At 38.5% G+C, this 15400-nt stretch overlaps 1 protein-coding gene across 28 annotated transcripts in view; it reads right to left on the bottom strand.

The window, feature by feature from the left end:
• Cask (calcium/calmodulin dependent serine protein kinase) overlaps positions 1–15400 on the bottom strand; it is a 345044-nt gene that overhangs the window by 18539 nt on the left and 311105 nt on the right. For 5 of the 28 annotated variants that reach the window (XM_087599282.1, XM_087599285.1, XM_087599279.1 and 2 more), the window contains 6 exons: positions 15014–15082; positions 13600–13635; positions 11827–12023; positions 7444–7559; positions 466–546; positions 291–371 (listed from right to left, as the gene is read on the bottom strand). In XM_087599282.1, coding sequence (XP_087455408.1) covers positions 291–371; positions 466–546; positions 7444–7559; positions 11827–12023; positions 13600–13635; positions 15014–15082 — 580 coding nt within the window. 28 annotated transcript variants of the gene reach the window in all.

The raw sequence follows: 15400 nt of genomic DNA, 5'->3' as shown, positions 1-15400 counted from the left end.
GGCTTTGAAAACTGATAAGAAGTCAATAATATAGATAATGAGTACACAAAGCATAGTTGCATCAGAGAAAACATACTGCCAACAAAATGGATAAGACTAATGCTGCAACTTCCCATGGAGTACTTATAATTTGGAAAAATGAAGTTGGAATTACCTTATTTTCTTCAGTGTTTCTATACATTTTCTATAGTAAACAGTTACTGTTTTTGTAATTGGAAAAAATATACACATTACAATGAAAAGAATGCGACGGGAGAAAAAGAGTTCAAAGAGACCGAGCCGCTGCTTACGCGGAATGGGGTACGCGAAGCGCTCCGGGTGCTTTGTGATGAGGGTGTTTTTGATGTGTCTTCTCCCAACACCATGTGCACCTAAGTGATGTGGGCAACAATGGAAAAGTTAATGACTAGTAGTAACATGTGTAAAACACTTTGGAGGTAAGAATAAGCATACAGCATAACTTACCTAATAAGACTAATGTTTTCCTTTTGAACGCTGGCAGTTTCACTACTTCTTCATACGTGACAAGATCTAATTGATCAAACACTAAAACGCAAAGATTTAGAAGAAAGATAAATTTATGGAATGGCTAACTCATGTAGGTGAATTACAATTTTCTTGGAAAGATTAAGTTACAGTAACACCACGAATCCTGCTTATGACATGTAGCTTACATGTGCTTGAATTCATAGTGCCAGTACAGGAGAGAGTCTCATTTTTAAGCCCATGAAAATGACTCAAGAACCAACCAAAGAGACGATGAGTACATGCAGGAAAGTCCAATTCTAGAGGATATCATGTTATTTTTTTTTTCATGCAGTATTCCAACAAATCATTTGAATTCACTCAGAACCACATGCTGTTCATAGTTTCACAGTTCTAAGAAACCGGCAATACTAAAAAGAAAAGTTCTATGGGCAGCGACCAACACAAGTGGAGCATGGGTGCAACTGAAGTCAAGCGAGGGAGGGCCAGCTGAGCGCTTCCAAAGAAGGGTGAGAAATGCATGGTCACCCAGGTCTGTATTTCATTGCACTGCTTTTTACTACTTCGTATGACTTGATGAAGGCAGCATGTTAGAATCTGTCAAAGCTAAGTTCTGCAAGGAGTTTTACAAGCTTTTAATTGAATATTTCACAGTCTACTGTAACTGAGGTCTTGGGACGTTAAGTAGGGAAACATGCATTCCTGGCCCAGAAACCATGTCAGCCATTAATTATAGAGGAAGCTATGTGGTAAATCAGGATGAACAGGATGGAAATAACCATGAACAGTCTGAGCTTTGAGACCTTTGAGAAAGAAAGACCTTAAAAATATGTTTCTGAAACCTGCCTCTTAACAACGCTATGATGAGAACAATTTCAAGCAATATGGGGAAATTATTATAGTGAATTATCATTGCTGTCGAAGTTCAATGGGATCTGATTCTCACACATGTTTGAAAATTCTCCTGAGAAAGCTGAGCTTCTACACCTGTGTTTCCTGTACCCCTGCCTCCCAGCCCTGGTACAGAGTGAAGTTTCTTCTTAAAATATTGAGTTCTCCCAGGACTTTAAGGGGCTGAAGTGTTCTAGTAAAACGGATTCTGTGGTTGAATCATTCAGAGAGTGTCTGCTCCCTGCCTGCACTAATATGGCCACGTGATCTTGAGAATCAGCTTAGTCCTTTTCACTTGTGATCTGCGCAGGAACAAAACTTTATGATGCAAAACAAGATACCATGGAGTGCAACAGATCACAAGCACAAAATTGAACAAAAAGCACCATTCCCAAAATATACAGGGAAAGCAATATAATATATTAAAATAAAGGTTAGTGTATATTAATGGGTCTGTGTGCATTTCTCTTCTTTTGATAGTTTGATTCTATAAAAGTTAAGGAAAAAAATTTTAGATCATATTCTCTAGCAATAGCTTATATTGGAGAAACATTTGCAGGATGTCATGGTCACAAAATAAAAATGTACACGACACTCCCTGTGGTAGAGCTACGTCACGGTGCTGCAGTGGGAACAGAATGATGGGAAGCACAGAAGTAAAGGCAGAGTGCTTACGGTATGGCTTTCTGTACCTACTGTCCTGAATACTGTGCCCATCAAGGAAAAGTGAGCTTATGGGAAGAAGTGCAACAGTAAGCTTATGTGTTTTAAACTATTAAAACCATCAAGTGTTTTTTGAAGCACGAGATGGTGATGACACAAAGTTTTCTGGAAGGGAGACACCCCTCTCTCCCTCTAGAGCACCCTAATGTGAGTCTTGCTTATTTATGTTTTTGTCATCATCTAAAAGTACATGAGTTAGGGATTAACATAACAGTCAATACGCCACAAACAAAGCAACAGATAGGTTGAACATTAGAATTTGAACCATGAATGAGCAGCATGAAAAGGTTACTCTGGTTTAAATAAAATTGTCACATAGTCATAGGGTTGCGGAACAAAACAGAACAAAACAAAACAAAATGAAACAGGATATTTGAAAAGAGTACTGAAAGACTGAACTTATGAAGGGTTTAAATTGCTTGCTGATTAAAGAAAAAGGGGCTTAATAAAATGAAATCATTAAAAACACAGAGGTATAGTTATTCAACAGGTTACTTACATGCACAGAGGCCATTGGGAGTGAGACAGCATGAAAAATGTACAGGGGTCATTGAAATATGACTTTTTATATATTAGTAAAATAAAAGTATAATAGGCACAAAATAAACTTTATCATGCAATATTTTAAACACAAGGTAAATAAACCACATTAAGAAACAAACTCATTTTAATACAACTTCAATCATACCTTTATATGAAAGCCAGTAGTGGATTTTATATGCTAGCATGTATATAGAAATTTTATGTGTGAATGACAAGAAACCATCTTTAGAGAGGATAAATGTAGGAGCCTTTCATTTTTTTACTTTGTGCATTCCTGTATTGTGTGTGGTTTCTAATTACGTGTACCCATTTTCTTATTATTATATTTTATGGAGCTTGGGCTCAAACCCAGAGCCTTGTATATGCTACTAAAGTACTCTATCACCAAGCCATATCTAAATCCCTACTTTTATTATTAAAAAATGCCAATGTCAGTCAGGTTATACGTCACTTTTCTTTAGGACAGTTTGTAGTATTAAGCATAACTTAAAAATAACTATGAATACTATTCCAGAAATCCTCTAAGTTCATATATACCCATGTAAGCAGCATTTTCAGGACCCTAGATACCACTGTTTTGATGGCTCACATTGAAAAAAAATGAAGATGGACTTCGTAATTTGTTAAAAAGTTTAAGTCAGTAACTTGAACTAAAAGTGACTTCTTAAAGTCTTGGGTTTAAGAAGCTCAGTGCCTCCAGAGTCCAGGTCTAGCAGGTGACAGTACTGTTTGCATCAGATGCATGTGGCTACAGGTCTCACGTGTTTACAGAAACTGTATATAAATACTACAATATCATAAAACATTTATTCCCAAGAATTTAGAAATAATGTCTGGGATACTTTGTTTATATTTCTCTGTTTTCCTAGTAAGCTACTTAACATTTCAGGCACTTAAGTATTTAAGCAACTATATTGGCAGGAAAAAACCAAGCAGTTAACATTGAATCCTTGCCTCTACTTGGAAGGCTGTAAATAGCTTCAAATATTGCACAGAAAAGCCCCCAAAGACAAAACAAAACCACAAACAAACAACCCCCAAACAAAAACTCCTAAGAATGAATTTCAAATAGTGGCACTAGCCCAGAGTGGATACTGCAGGTCTGTAGTGACCAGATAGCTAATGTGGTTGAATGAAGGGAGCCAGGCAAAAAATCTGGGGCATGTGGGTATACAGGGATAAGAGGGAATGAAATGTCCATCTAAGACGGACATCAGCCAACCCACACTCCCAAAGGAAGGAAGTGGCTTAGTGTTGTTGCATTCATTACTCTGCCAAGGGATGTTGAAAACCCAAAGTTTTATGTTACATAACCTGATTTTCAAATGTGGTATCATAAAATTATTTAAATACTGAGTAAAATAATATGTATTTATGCCATTGTACTATGTAGAATGTAGGCTGCACAGTTTGATCAGGATTCTGCTTTAATTAGATGTGGGAATTTTCCTGGTGATAAAAAAAATAGATTTGGATAGTATTATTTCCATTCTTGGTGTTGTTGATAAAGTCTCTAATCTTTATTTTACTTGATCATACAAGTCATTTCCAGCTTTGATTATAAAATTTAGAGCTTGTCATCAATGAGTGGTGAATTTTCAAAGGCTTGGTATGGGTAACAAAACCCATAGCCTTATTTTGAATTACTGCACACCACAGAAAGAACAGAGTAGCTGTATTTCATAGTCAGTTTCTGAAAGAAATCCTTGAGCTGTATAGTTTGATCTGTGGGTATCTGGCTAGTTGTTGCGATGAAATAATACACTATTTCCAAGTTGTCATAGCATAGAGGCTAACAGTATTTTACAGCAATTCTTTATATGGGTAATCTGATAATTCATGAGGGAATCTCATCCTAGCCAAAGTACACAACTGTCTGCTGACAGCCTGGTTTCTTGCAACACAATAAACAATGGGTTCTTCTGGATTTTAGGATAAACAAGAGAGAAACGTTCATCAATAAAGTAGAGGAGTGCTGAAGAGAAAGAAGGTGACAGAAAGAAATGCTAAGCTTAGTTGGGCAGGTTTATTGCAGACAGGACAGAATAGAGAAAGGAAGGAGAGCTCATGACTCTGCAGGGAAGGAACCCTGACAGCACTTTTCTGTCTAGGGACTCACAGACAAGCAGAAACACAAAGGTTTAGAAAGAAATGTAAGTGGTATGCAAAGACCTTCCTTCCAAGGTACTCAGACTCCTTTGAAGGCCATAAACATGGACAGGTAGGACAATCCCTCAAGCACGACAAGGACTATCTGGATGCCTAGAGGAGGTCAATGGTTAGGAAAATACTAAGGGCAACAAAAAGAGTGGTGGCCTTGTCCCCTGTGCAATTAAGATTACTTTTCCTTAGTTGGATTTTTTGAGAACTTTGGCACATGGTTCTGAGATATGGGGATGTCAGGCCAAAGAATGGAGAGGAAAACAATTGTATCCCATTGTCTAAAATCAAGGATAAATACTTTCCAACCTGGACAGGGAGTGTTTCTCAGGGAGCTACAGCCTGAGACATAGGGTACTGCAAGATAACTCAGATCTACCACGAGGGTACCTTTTTGCCAGGCTGAGCAGTGAAAGAACCTTAGATCCACTGAGGTTTAGCATTAGAAAGGACTGCCTTGACAGGCTAACCTAATTGCTTGGTTTGAAGGCCTCAGTGAGCTAAGTCATACACTCGCTTGGGTGAACTAATGATCTTGACTCATGTTGCCTATTAGGTTGATAGTCACATCTGCAGGAATAGTTTACACTAACCACTGGGGATCCAAATGGGTATGATGGAAGGAGCACAGTGATACCCAGTGTTCCAAGAACAGAAAACATGAACCATAGGAAATGAGAACCACTAGTTGTCAGACTGGATATTGATTCTCTGGCACAATTCTTCGACCAATGATTTCATTAAGTCTTTGTCAACAGTTAGAGAGGTCAGGTTTTCTGATCAATTCACTTAGTTATCCTCAGAGTCAAGTTAAAGAATACCGACAAAGTGAATACTCATGTCTACATGCCTTCCAATTAGTAGAGTATAAAAATAATGAAATATTAGCAGATTTACCTGGCTATTTCTTTGCTTTTGTAGGTTTGAATTAATTTAGTGTCATCAGTATTTATATATCATTTAACACTATACAAATGACAAGTTAAATTAGAAAATTTCCTCTCTCATTTGGATGCTGGGGATGGAACCTAGGACCTTGCATATGCTAGGCAAATACTTTACTACAATTCCCAGCTGATTAATTGTTTTGTATTTAACTAATGTGATTTAGATTTAACTAATCTCCTGTGTGCTGGTTCGATTGTCTTAGACTAGTGGAAGCAGACAGAAGAGAAGGCAAGTAAGAAGACTTGGCAGTAAGTCTGATATCTCAGCTAAGCTACCTTGTGCTGATGCTGAACACTTAGTTTCTCAAACAGTGCCACTTGAACAGAGTGGTTGCTAGTGTCTATTTACATACATGGCTTTATGTATTTCTTTCCTTTATGAAACAAACACAAAAGCCATTGTGTGGCTAGTGCACCGTGGTAATACAAAACCAAGTATACTCCTCATTGGGAATAAGTGTGCATAATGTAACTGGTGGGAAGGCAAAAAGCCCTCATTTAACTGAGCATTCCAGTTTAATCCATGTGGAAATTCACATTCACTCTGGATTATACGGCAGTTCACAAATGCTTACATTTAATTTCTGGTTAAGAAAGGAGACTGCAGAAGTCTTAAAGAACTTTTCCAAGCACATGCTGATGCATGCTGGAATGCTGCACAGAGAATGCTGCTTTCTAGATTTCCCAGAGAGAGATGGACTGAATTGCACATGGATGACTGCAGTCACTGGGCTTTTTTGGGCCAAGTGCTTGATAGTTTGGAGTTATTTCTGAAATCTTGGAAACAAAGCTAATGCTAAGCTTTAATTCCTCAGGAAAAGTCCCTTATTGAGAAGTCAATGAAATTAAGTATACCGTCACATATTTTCTTTCAGCTTAAATGATATCCTGTGAGTCTTCTGGGAATTCAAGTGCAAGAACCGATCACACTTTACTTGGTGAGCATTTCAGTTTTAACACAACAGTCAACCCCATGATTCAGTTGAACCCCAGCTTCAATACAGTCAGAGGGGAGAGCCTAGCTAATCACCTTGTGTTTTTGAGAAGTTGAGAGGGGAACACCCATATAGAATGGAAGGGGGAGGGGTTAGGGGGATGTTGGCATGGAAACCAGGAAAGGGAATAACACTTGAAATGTAGATAAGCAATACCCAATTTATTAAAGATGGAAAAAAAAAGAAAGTACAATGGGGGAAGGTGAATAGTCATAGAAACTAACCCAAGTTAGTATCCATGTTACCCATGCCCTTTCAAATCAGCTACAGAACCCTCTGTAGCACAGCCCTTCTGTGTATCTTTGTCTCTAATATTTGTCAGGGGTCCAAATCCAAGAACTAAGAGGAACTAGGAGGGACGGTTATCCTCTTAAGGACAATGTCTGTCTGTCAGAGAGGAGAGAACCCCAGGGACTCAGCGCACCCCAGCACTTATTTCTCATGGGAGGACTTAGCCTGTGGAGCTCCTTTCATCATAGAGGGGTGCCACCTCCCAACAGCACCTCTGTCCTAGAAAGTAGAGCTCTACAAACTAACTGGTAGGAGGCACGGCTTCTGAACACATCTGCAAGTTGGTCAAGGTCTTGTAGGCTACAATGTTCTGGAAAGAGAACTCTGAAGAGCAAATGTAAATGCTGTATCTGTTTAGGTCTCGGAGATGTTGGACCCCGCCTCAGAAACAGACATGCTTTTCCTACCTGCATTGTGCTTTGCCAAATATTTATCTTTGTACTGCTTCTTTTTCTTGCCAAACCAAGTACAGCTGGCCTGCTGCTCTTGTTTGGTCTTCTCCATGGCAATGCAAGCTACTCGCCTAGTACACAAAGAGAAGAAGGAAAGAATGGAAGGAAGAAAGGAAGAAAGGGGGGAAAAATCCAACAAAGTTAATCATAGTTTTATGTTGAAAAAAGAGAAAAAGTCATTTGACGGCTACACACAACAGGATGACTATCCCTCCTCAGTTCTGGACATCATGGACATAAAGAGGCTTCTTCGGCTTTCATGACAACCCTTAGGAATGGCTTAAGACTACAGGCTTATGTTAAAACTGCTGTGTTCCTTGGGTCCACATTAGCTGATATAAGGGTCAGAAGTCTTAATACATGGTTGTGAGATTCAGGGTGTTGATCAAGGGATTGTGAGTCAAGGCAGGCCTGTTTTGCAACCTGATTTGTTACGCATTAGCCTGTTTTAAGTGCTTAGTGCTTAGTATCAGGCAAGTTTCTAGGAATTTCTTATACAGCAACCCAAGCAATATTTCTGATAAACTAAACTGCATCACAAATCACACAGAAATTCTTAAAGTTTATAGTTTTGTCTTTCATATTTTATTGTGTAAGAATTTTTTTTCTTATCATGTAAAGTAGGAGTCCATTCTCTTTTGTTAAGAAGCCCTGCCTTCTACCAGTTAGTTTGGCTCTTAGAGATATTCAATTGTTCTAGCAGGCTATACTAAAAAGTAAGAGCATTCTTCACTGCTGCGCTATGCTACTAGTTACACAGAAAGGAGCTATTTAGGTTTAAAAGTGCTTTATGGTTCTGTCTCTTTAGTTGGTCTAGCTTAGCATTTCTGAACTACTATACCTTAGTGAGTTTTCATATTTGGTTGAATAAGACCTTGTTCTTTGTTCAAGAACATCCTGGCCATTCCTGAATTTGTGGGTTTCTAGGCACAAATAATTAAAGATAATTATGTATGTATGTATGTATGTATGTATGTATGTATGTATGTATGAGTTAAGTGTTGGGTATCCTTGTCACTCTCTACCTAGTCCTTTGAGGCAGGTTCTCTCCCTGAACCTGTTCCTCATATTTTCTTGGATAAATTGAAAATCAGCAAGTTGTAGTGATTTCCCTGTCTTCGCTTGCCTAGGAGCTGGGGTTAGAGGGAAACACCTGGCTTGCTATGTGGGTGCTGATATGAACTCGGATTCCTGACTGCATAGTTAATCCTCTTAGTTATTTTCTGAGTCATTTCTCCAACCTCTTCATGTAAACTTTAAAATTAGTCTGTCAGTTTCAAAGCTTGGAATTTTAATTGAGATTGCACTGGTACAATTAATGTGGGAAGGATAGACACCGTTACAATACTGAGTCTTACAGTCAATTAATGCAATGTTTCTCTGTCTTCTTTAAAGCCTTATTGAATTTTCTGTTGTTTTGTTTGAGCCAGCTTCTTGAATACCGAAGAGTGGCCTGAAACTCTTTATGAAGCTAAGGGTGACTTGGCTGATGCTCTTGCCTGTACCTCTAAGTGCTGGAGCTGCAAATGTGTACCATATTGCCTGATACCTTTTATTTTCTTCTTAAAAACTACATTTCATATAGCCCAGGCTGGCCTCAAAGTCACTGAAAATGAGGCTGGCTTTAAATTTATCTTCCTTTGGGATTTACAGGCATGAGTTACCACTCCCAGTTCAAAATTCCCCCTAAGGCTTTACATAGTTCTAGACAAGCATTCTATCATTGCGCTATATCCCTACCCTTGTCTCAGTAAACTAGAAACCAGTTTTATATTTTGTAGTTTCAGGAGAGTCGAATTTATTTTTCCTTTTGAGAGGGGGGTCTCTGTAGCTCATGCTGGCCTGGATCTCACTATGTTGATTAGGTTACCCTTGAACTTCTAGAAATTTTCCTTCTTTAGTGCACAATGTACAGGGATTCAGATGGGTTCTACAATACTCAGCTGATTGAATTGTTTTTTTTTTTTTTTTTTTTGGTTCTTTTTTTCGGAGCTGGGGACCGAACCCAGGGCCTTGCGCTTCCTAGGCAAGCGCTCTACCACTGAGCTAAATCCCCAACCCCTTGAATTGTTTTTTAAACTGTGCCTCTATGTCTTTAATATGTCCTATTTTCCTGTAAACAAGGAAATAATCTAGAGTCCTCCTCCTTTTTTGTTTGAGACAGGGTCTCATGTAGTCCAGGGTGGTCCTGAATTTACTATACAGGCCAGACTGGACTCAAATTCTCCTGCCTCAGTTTCCTGAGTACTGGGATTACAGGTATATGCTACCATGCTCCAGCCTCTGTTTTTCTTTTTTGATAAACTAACATTTAATGTCAATTACTTAGTATTTTTAAAATTTTTATTCTATTTAATTTTTTATTGGATAGTTTATATATTTACATTTCAAATGTTATCCCCTTTCCCAGTTTTTTTAAATCTCTGGTATACCAACTTTTGTGGTCCTAACAATGTGAGGAAGGGTTCCTCATAGATTGTCCATCTTCCTTAAGCCTGTGGTCTTACTCTTGGTTCTTTGGCATAATAGTGAATGCTTTCTTGGTAAGACGGGACACTTGGTACTCTAAGATTTTGCTTACAGCTTTGAGGAAAGGTTCTCATAGAAGAACTGGTTGTTGGGTTCCCCATCACCATTTGAGTTATTCAGCACTTTCAAGCTCATTAAAAAACAAAGCAAAATAAAACACCCTTTTAGTTTCTGCAGCATTTTTTCTTTGCAGCAGAATGATTGGTCTGAACAGTCCAGACCTCAGCAGAGACAAGAAGCAAACCTCCTTTTCCTTCTGCAGCTTCTTCAGATTTCTGCAGAGGACTAAGAGCTCATGATTTATATCACTGCTGCAACTAGAAAGAAATCTGCAATCTATGTAATTATTGTTTTTCTTCCCTTAACATTTCTTTCAGTACAGCCCCTGTAACCGAGGATGGTCTCAAACTCTCTCTATAACTAAAGATGACCCTGAACTTCTGAGCATCCAGCCTAAGCCTCCCTAGTGCTGGACTGCAGGCCTGCACCACCACACCTGCTTTACTTGGTGCTGAGAATCACACCCAGAGTTTCACCACTTGAGCTACTACATCCCCAGCCCATACATGGTTATTCTGAATAAATGCTCATGTGACTGCTCTCTAGAAGACATTTTGTGAAATGTATAATTCACAGTAGCAACATCAGAAAGACTTAGAAACTGCTTTTCTCCTGCTTATGTTAAACTGTCTGCACAAGATCAGACTGAGAGACAGTGCCAGATGGCAGGCTGTTGCTTCTCTGTTTGGGCCCCGTTTCCCCATTTGTAGCACAATGGCATCTGAAGCCTTCATCTACTTTAACACTCAAATGTAAGAATAGTTTTAGGGAACATGAGAGAGCTGAAAGGGGCAATCAAGCCAAAGAGATCAACCAAGAAAACACTTTAATAGTGAAAAGAACTGGTGAAAAAGTGGAAATATTTATAGACTCAATATTTTTGGTTACTTTTAACTAAGTTCAAGTATTTTTGTGGGGTATAGGTTAGGGAGTGGCAGAATTCCAGTTTTTGGCAGGTTAGGTTTTGTTACATAAAACAAACCCAGGTATTAAATTACTCTTTTCTTGTAGTAGATTTCTGATAGATACTGGGAACATATTTAAGAGGATAGATTATGGACATTTAATAGATGATACAGTCCTGTCTTCTTGCAATTAAAGAGGGTTTAAAATGCCTGTCTCATTTCACCCTGCTTCACAGTGTAAGCTTTCTAACAGAATAGATCCTCTTTTCCTGTCTCTGTCTCTTGTTCTGTGCATGGAGCCCAGGGTAATACTTCTATATAGCAAGCATCTACTTCTGAGCTGCCCACCCCTAAACTCCAAAAAACCAGTCTTAAAGAATGGTAAGGCCAAGAACAAAGCCTCTGATTGTGCGTTCTTCCAACAGTGGAACAGGCTGCACCTTTAAATAACTTGAGTGACATCAAATCATGGCTCTTGAAGCGTTTTCCCTGATGAGGTATGGTGGTCATAGAAGGATACAGAGTGATACAACTGAAGAAAAGACCATTGTAAAAAGATTAGAACAGTTTATGGGAGTTGAGGGCTTTGCCCAAATGATCTGAAGCCATCCACTTAGCTTGTCTTCTCCCCTTTTCCTTATACATAAAGTGTGGGTCTAACTGGAACCAGTATCTGACCATAACCTCTCCAGGTTTGAGAAGTTCTGGACGACTGACGTTTGGATTTGATCTTAGACAACTGGAACTTAAATAGTTACCAAAGAAAAGGATTTTATAATATAAAATATGAAACTGAGAACTGGAAGAGAGGGCTCAGTTTCACCATAAAGTAACAAAAACATACCATTCCTGAAGTTCAGGAGAAGGAATGAGACCTGCAGTTCCGTTTTTGGAGTTTTCCAGTTTACCCTGCCACCAGTTGTGGTCATCCTTACTAATAATCTGGATGATGTCACCAACTCGGAACCGGATGCCAGCTTCTTTGCAGGGGATGAGGTCATCCTTGGCTGGATCATATTCAAATTGTGCTCTTACATAGATCTATAAAATAGGAGTTTGTAAGAATGGAGGCCACAGCGGTGTGAAGAAAAACAGTGAATGCTATTCTAATAACCACACATCAACATTGACAACACAACAGGACATCAGATGGTGAAAGCTGAAACGATGTATGGAGATAGGACACAAGAAACATCTACCACTAGAAACAGGGTGCCATCTCTGATGCATAGAGCTTCATTTTCGCTGTTTATATTTGGAAGGAACACTTAAAATACTTGTTGAATAACTTTTGCCTTTAGCAATAAGATAGGTGCATAATTAAGCGCACCAATTTTAAAACTTGCTGTGGTCATGGTAATGGTATGGATACATTGTCATGACCATGAAGCAGCCTTTAAGGCATAGAGACTAGTACTCAGGGTAGGTTTTCATGGTAAAGTAGTGAGAACTGTGGGTTGGTAACTTGCTCTCATGACATTGGACGCCATGCTTTCATGACAACTGACAGCGTGTCTATATACTGCAGACAAAGCTATAAGTAACTCAAACAATATTAAAAAGTTCAACATACAGCTTTATTTCTTTAGAGAGATTTTGGCTTTGTATTTGTGCTTTATTTTTCTGAGAAAATAAAGGTGACTGTAAACCCTTGCTTTGACAATGTAACACTTGAAATCAGCACATAGCATTAAGGCATGCATAGTTTAGGCTCTGAGCTTTATGGTGTATGAATTGAGGAGACACATTGGCAGACAGGGGTTATAACACACAGCAGCGTTTTATGAATGACTGGAATTCTAAGTGCTTTAAAATAAGGCACTATATATCCAAGGTTGCCCCAGTTATGAAATCCTGAGATTACACTGTGGGGGTTATTCTACTAATCAGTAACTTAAACAATTCTTAACTTAAAATCAGATTTATTATTTTTTAGCATATATTTCAAGAAAAATGATTCTATCTATTGACATTAAGCTCGAATGTCCCATTTAAGTCACCGGAAAACCAACCTGAAGGCTTTGGAACTATTATGTGATATTTTATTTTAGTAACCCAGCCCTTAAAATGAATAGCTCTCTGCATTTGTCCTAAAATGCACACTTTAAAAGTGCTGGCTGTTTGATGCTTGCTGACGCCTGACAGCACCTAGCATTTCGAACTAGCACAGGCACATCTGAGTGAAGACCAAGGTGCTGACGCTGTGTTTTTACTGTATGTAGCTTTCAGATACAGAGACAAATAGAAATTTAATTTTAATTCAGCTTTTAATTTCAGAAAAGTGCCTTAAATTGCTCATTAGGGCGTGACTTTTAGTTATACCTAGAATTCTATTGTATGCACCAGAGGCAGGTAAGACTCCCTAACACCAAAACCAGTTTACTGCCAGCAAAAAATGATCAGGTTTTAATTACAATAACCATCACAGCTACAGAGATGTGAGGGAAAAACTTTTATAGAGAATTAGTCATGTATAATGTGTTAAAATGAAATGGTACAAGCTTTTAATGCTCAAATGTTATGGTCCGAAATGCAGACATTATGGGATGGAAAGGGTTAATAAAGGATCAGCTATTAGCTCAGTTTAGAGAAGTTTCTATAGAGGGTATCTATTCACCTGTCGTCCTTTTGGTTGGGTGGTTGATGGCAAGTCCTGTAGAATAAAGCCAACCCAGGAGAAAAATTTTCATTTACTTGTCAAGAGTACAAAGTAAGTTGTGTGTTTCTGTTACAATATGGTTAAAAACTAGATTTAAGTTGTAAAGAGATCATATACATTATTACATTTCTCAGAAATGTTGAGTTATTAGGAAAAAAATCAAACCCAGGCCATTTAGCAGCAAGCTGAAGAAAGCAGGTAAGTTGAAGCAGAGAGAAAATGTGTTCTTAAGAAACAACTCAGCATCTTCAACACAAAAGCCACTGCGGTTCAAACAGCCTATCACAACCCCCCTGAGCACAAAAGAACGGTTGTCCTTTTCAACTTCATCATTGCAACCGTTCAGAGTTTGAAAATTTTAATGGCTCTATGGATTTTTACCATCTTAATAGCATTACATGCTAGCGTTAAAAAAGAATTCTTTGAGAACCTAGGTTCACATTGGAAACACTGTTATGAACAATTTTCTCACACAATTTCTTACTTAGATACTTGGGATATCATTCCATTTGAGATGATCTTTGAATGACTGATGATTTTATTTGATAAGAAAGTTGATATATTTTTAAAGGGAAAATTAAAAGTCAGAACAAAAGGCAACACTGCCGCATTCTTAGAGGTCTCATAATTGCAGTTGGGTGACAGGCAGCAGCATCAGCAACGTAAGAGAATATTTGGCTATCCCCCAAACCTGCAAACGTGTGCACGTAAGTGCTTCCATTTGCTTGAACGTTTCTATAATCCAAAATGGAGAGTTCTGAAAAAATGGCCACTTTCCAAGTTTAAGTCAAATATGTACTTTGTGTTAAAGATGTGATACCAGCATGGCTTAAGTGCAGTTTGAAGCCAGTTCCTTTTGCTTTTCATATCCAGGCAAGGCTTATAATTCACAAAAATATGTGCACGTACCACAATAACAAGAGGGCACACCAATTCGTAAACTTAGATAGCGGAAACTAAAAGATGTTGCTGATATCCCTCGGAATGGAAAACTATGAAGCCCAAGAACACCCAAATGCTTATTCTGAAAATTCCCTTACATTTATCATTTTCAAATGAAAAAATTCTTAAAGAAATTTAAACACATTTCTATTTATATCCTTTGAGCAGCCATATGTATTGGTGGGGTGGCTGAGAGGTATTTCTAGAACAACTTTAGCAGTCTTGAAGTACATTTCTTCAAGTGTGACTGCTTTATAAGGAGAAGGAAATGTTGAGGAAGGTTCTCCAGGAGTCAGTTGCAAGGCTGCTGCAGTAGCCGTGTACGTCTGCAGAAGACAATCTTTCCACTGAACACATGGAACTAAACACTCATGGCAGGTGGGCACCAACAAAATTGTCACACTTGGCTGTGTGGAGCTAGAGTTCTTACCGAAACAGAATTGTTAGTGCTGCTATGACCATTAGCAGGGGACTGTCTGGAAGTGGAGGGGGAATCTCTCTGAAATAAGACACAAGGTTCATTAACACAGAGCACTAGCACAGAAACAGATATTCACATCAACAGTCACAACCACAGTCTGGCGACTATTTCCTCTGAGGTTAATGCTATAAAAGGTGTCATGCTGACTGACTTACATGATTTCACAGAAGTATGAAAATACTTTTTTGCAGTTTGAAGATTCCCATATTATAGGTGAGGGCTGTGCTTTTATTCATTAATGATTATTCTCCTGTATCCCAAATTCTATAATCTTTGCTTTTTTTATTGGGACCTCAGGACACTTTAGGGTTTATTAAAACCCTATCAAAGGGCTCA

This window comes from Rattus norvegicus, chromosome X (genome assembly GCF_021556685.1).
Source record: "Rattus norvegicus strain SHRSP/BbbUtx chromosome X, alternate assembly SHRSP_T2T, whole genome shotgun sequence".
NCBI lineage: Eukaryota > Metazoa > Chordata > Mammalia > Rodentia > Muridae > Rattus > Rattus norvegicus.
Note: the sequence above shows the minus strand (reverse complement) of the source record. Positions and strands in the feature narration are given on the sequence as shown.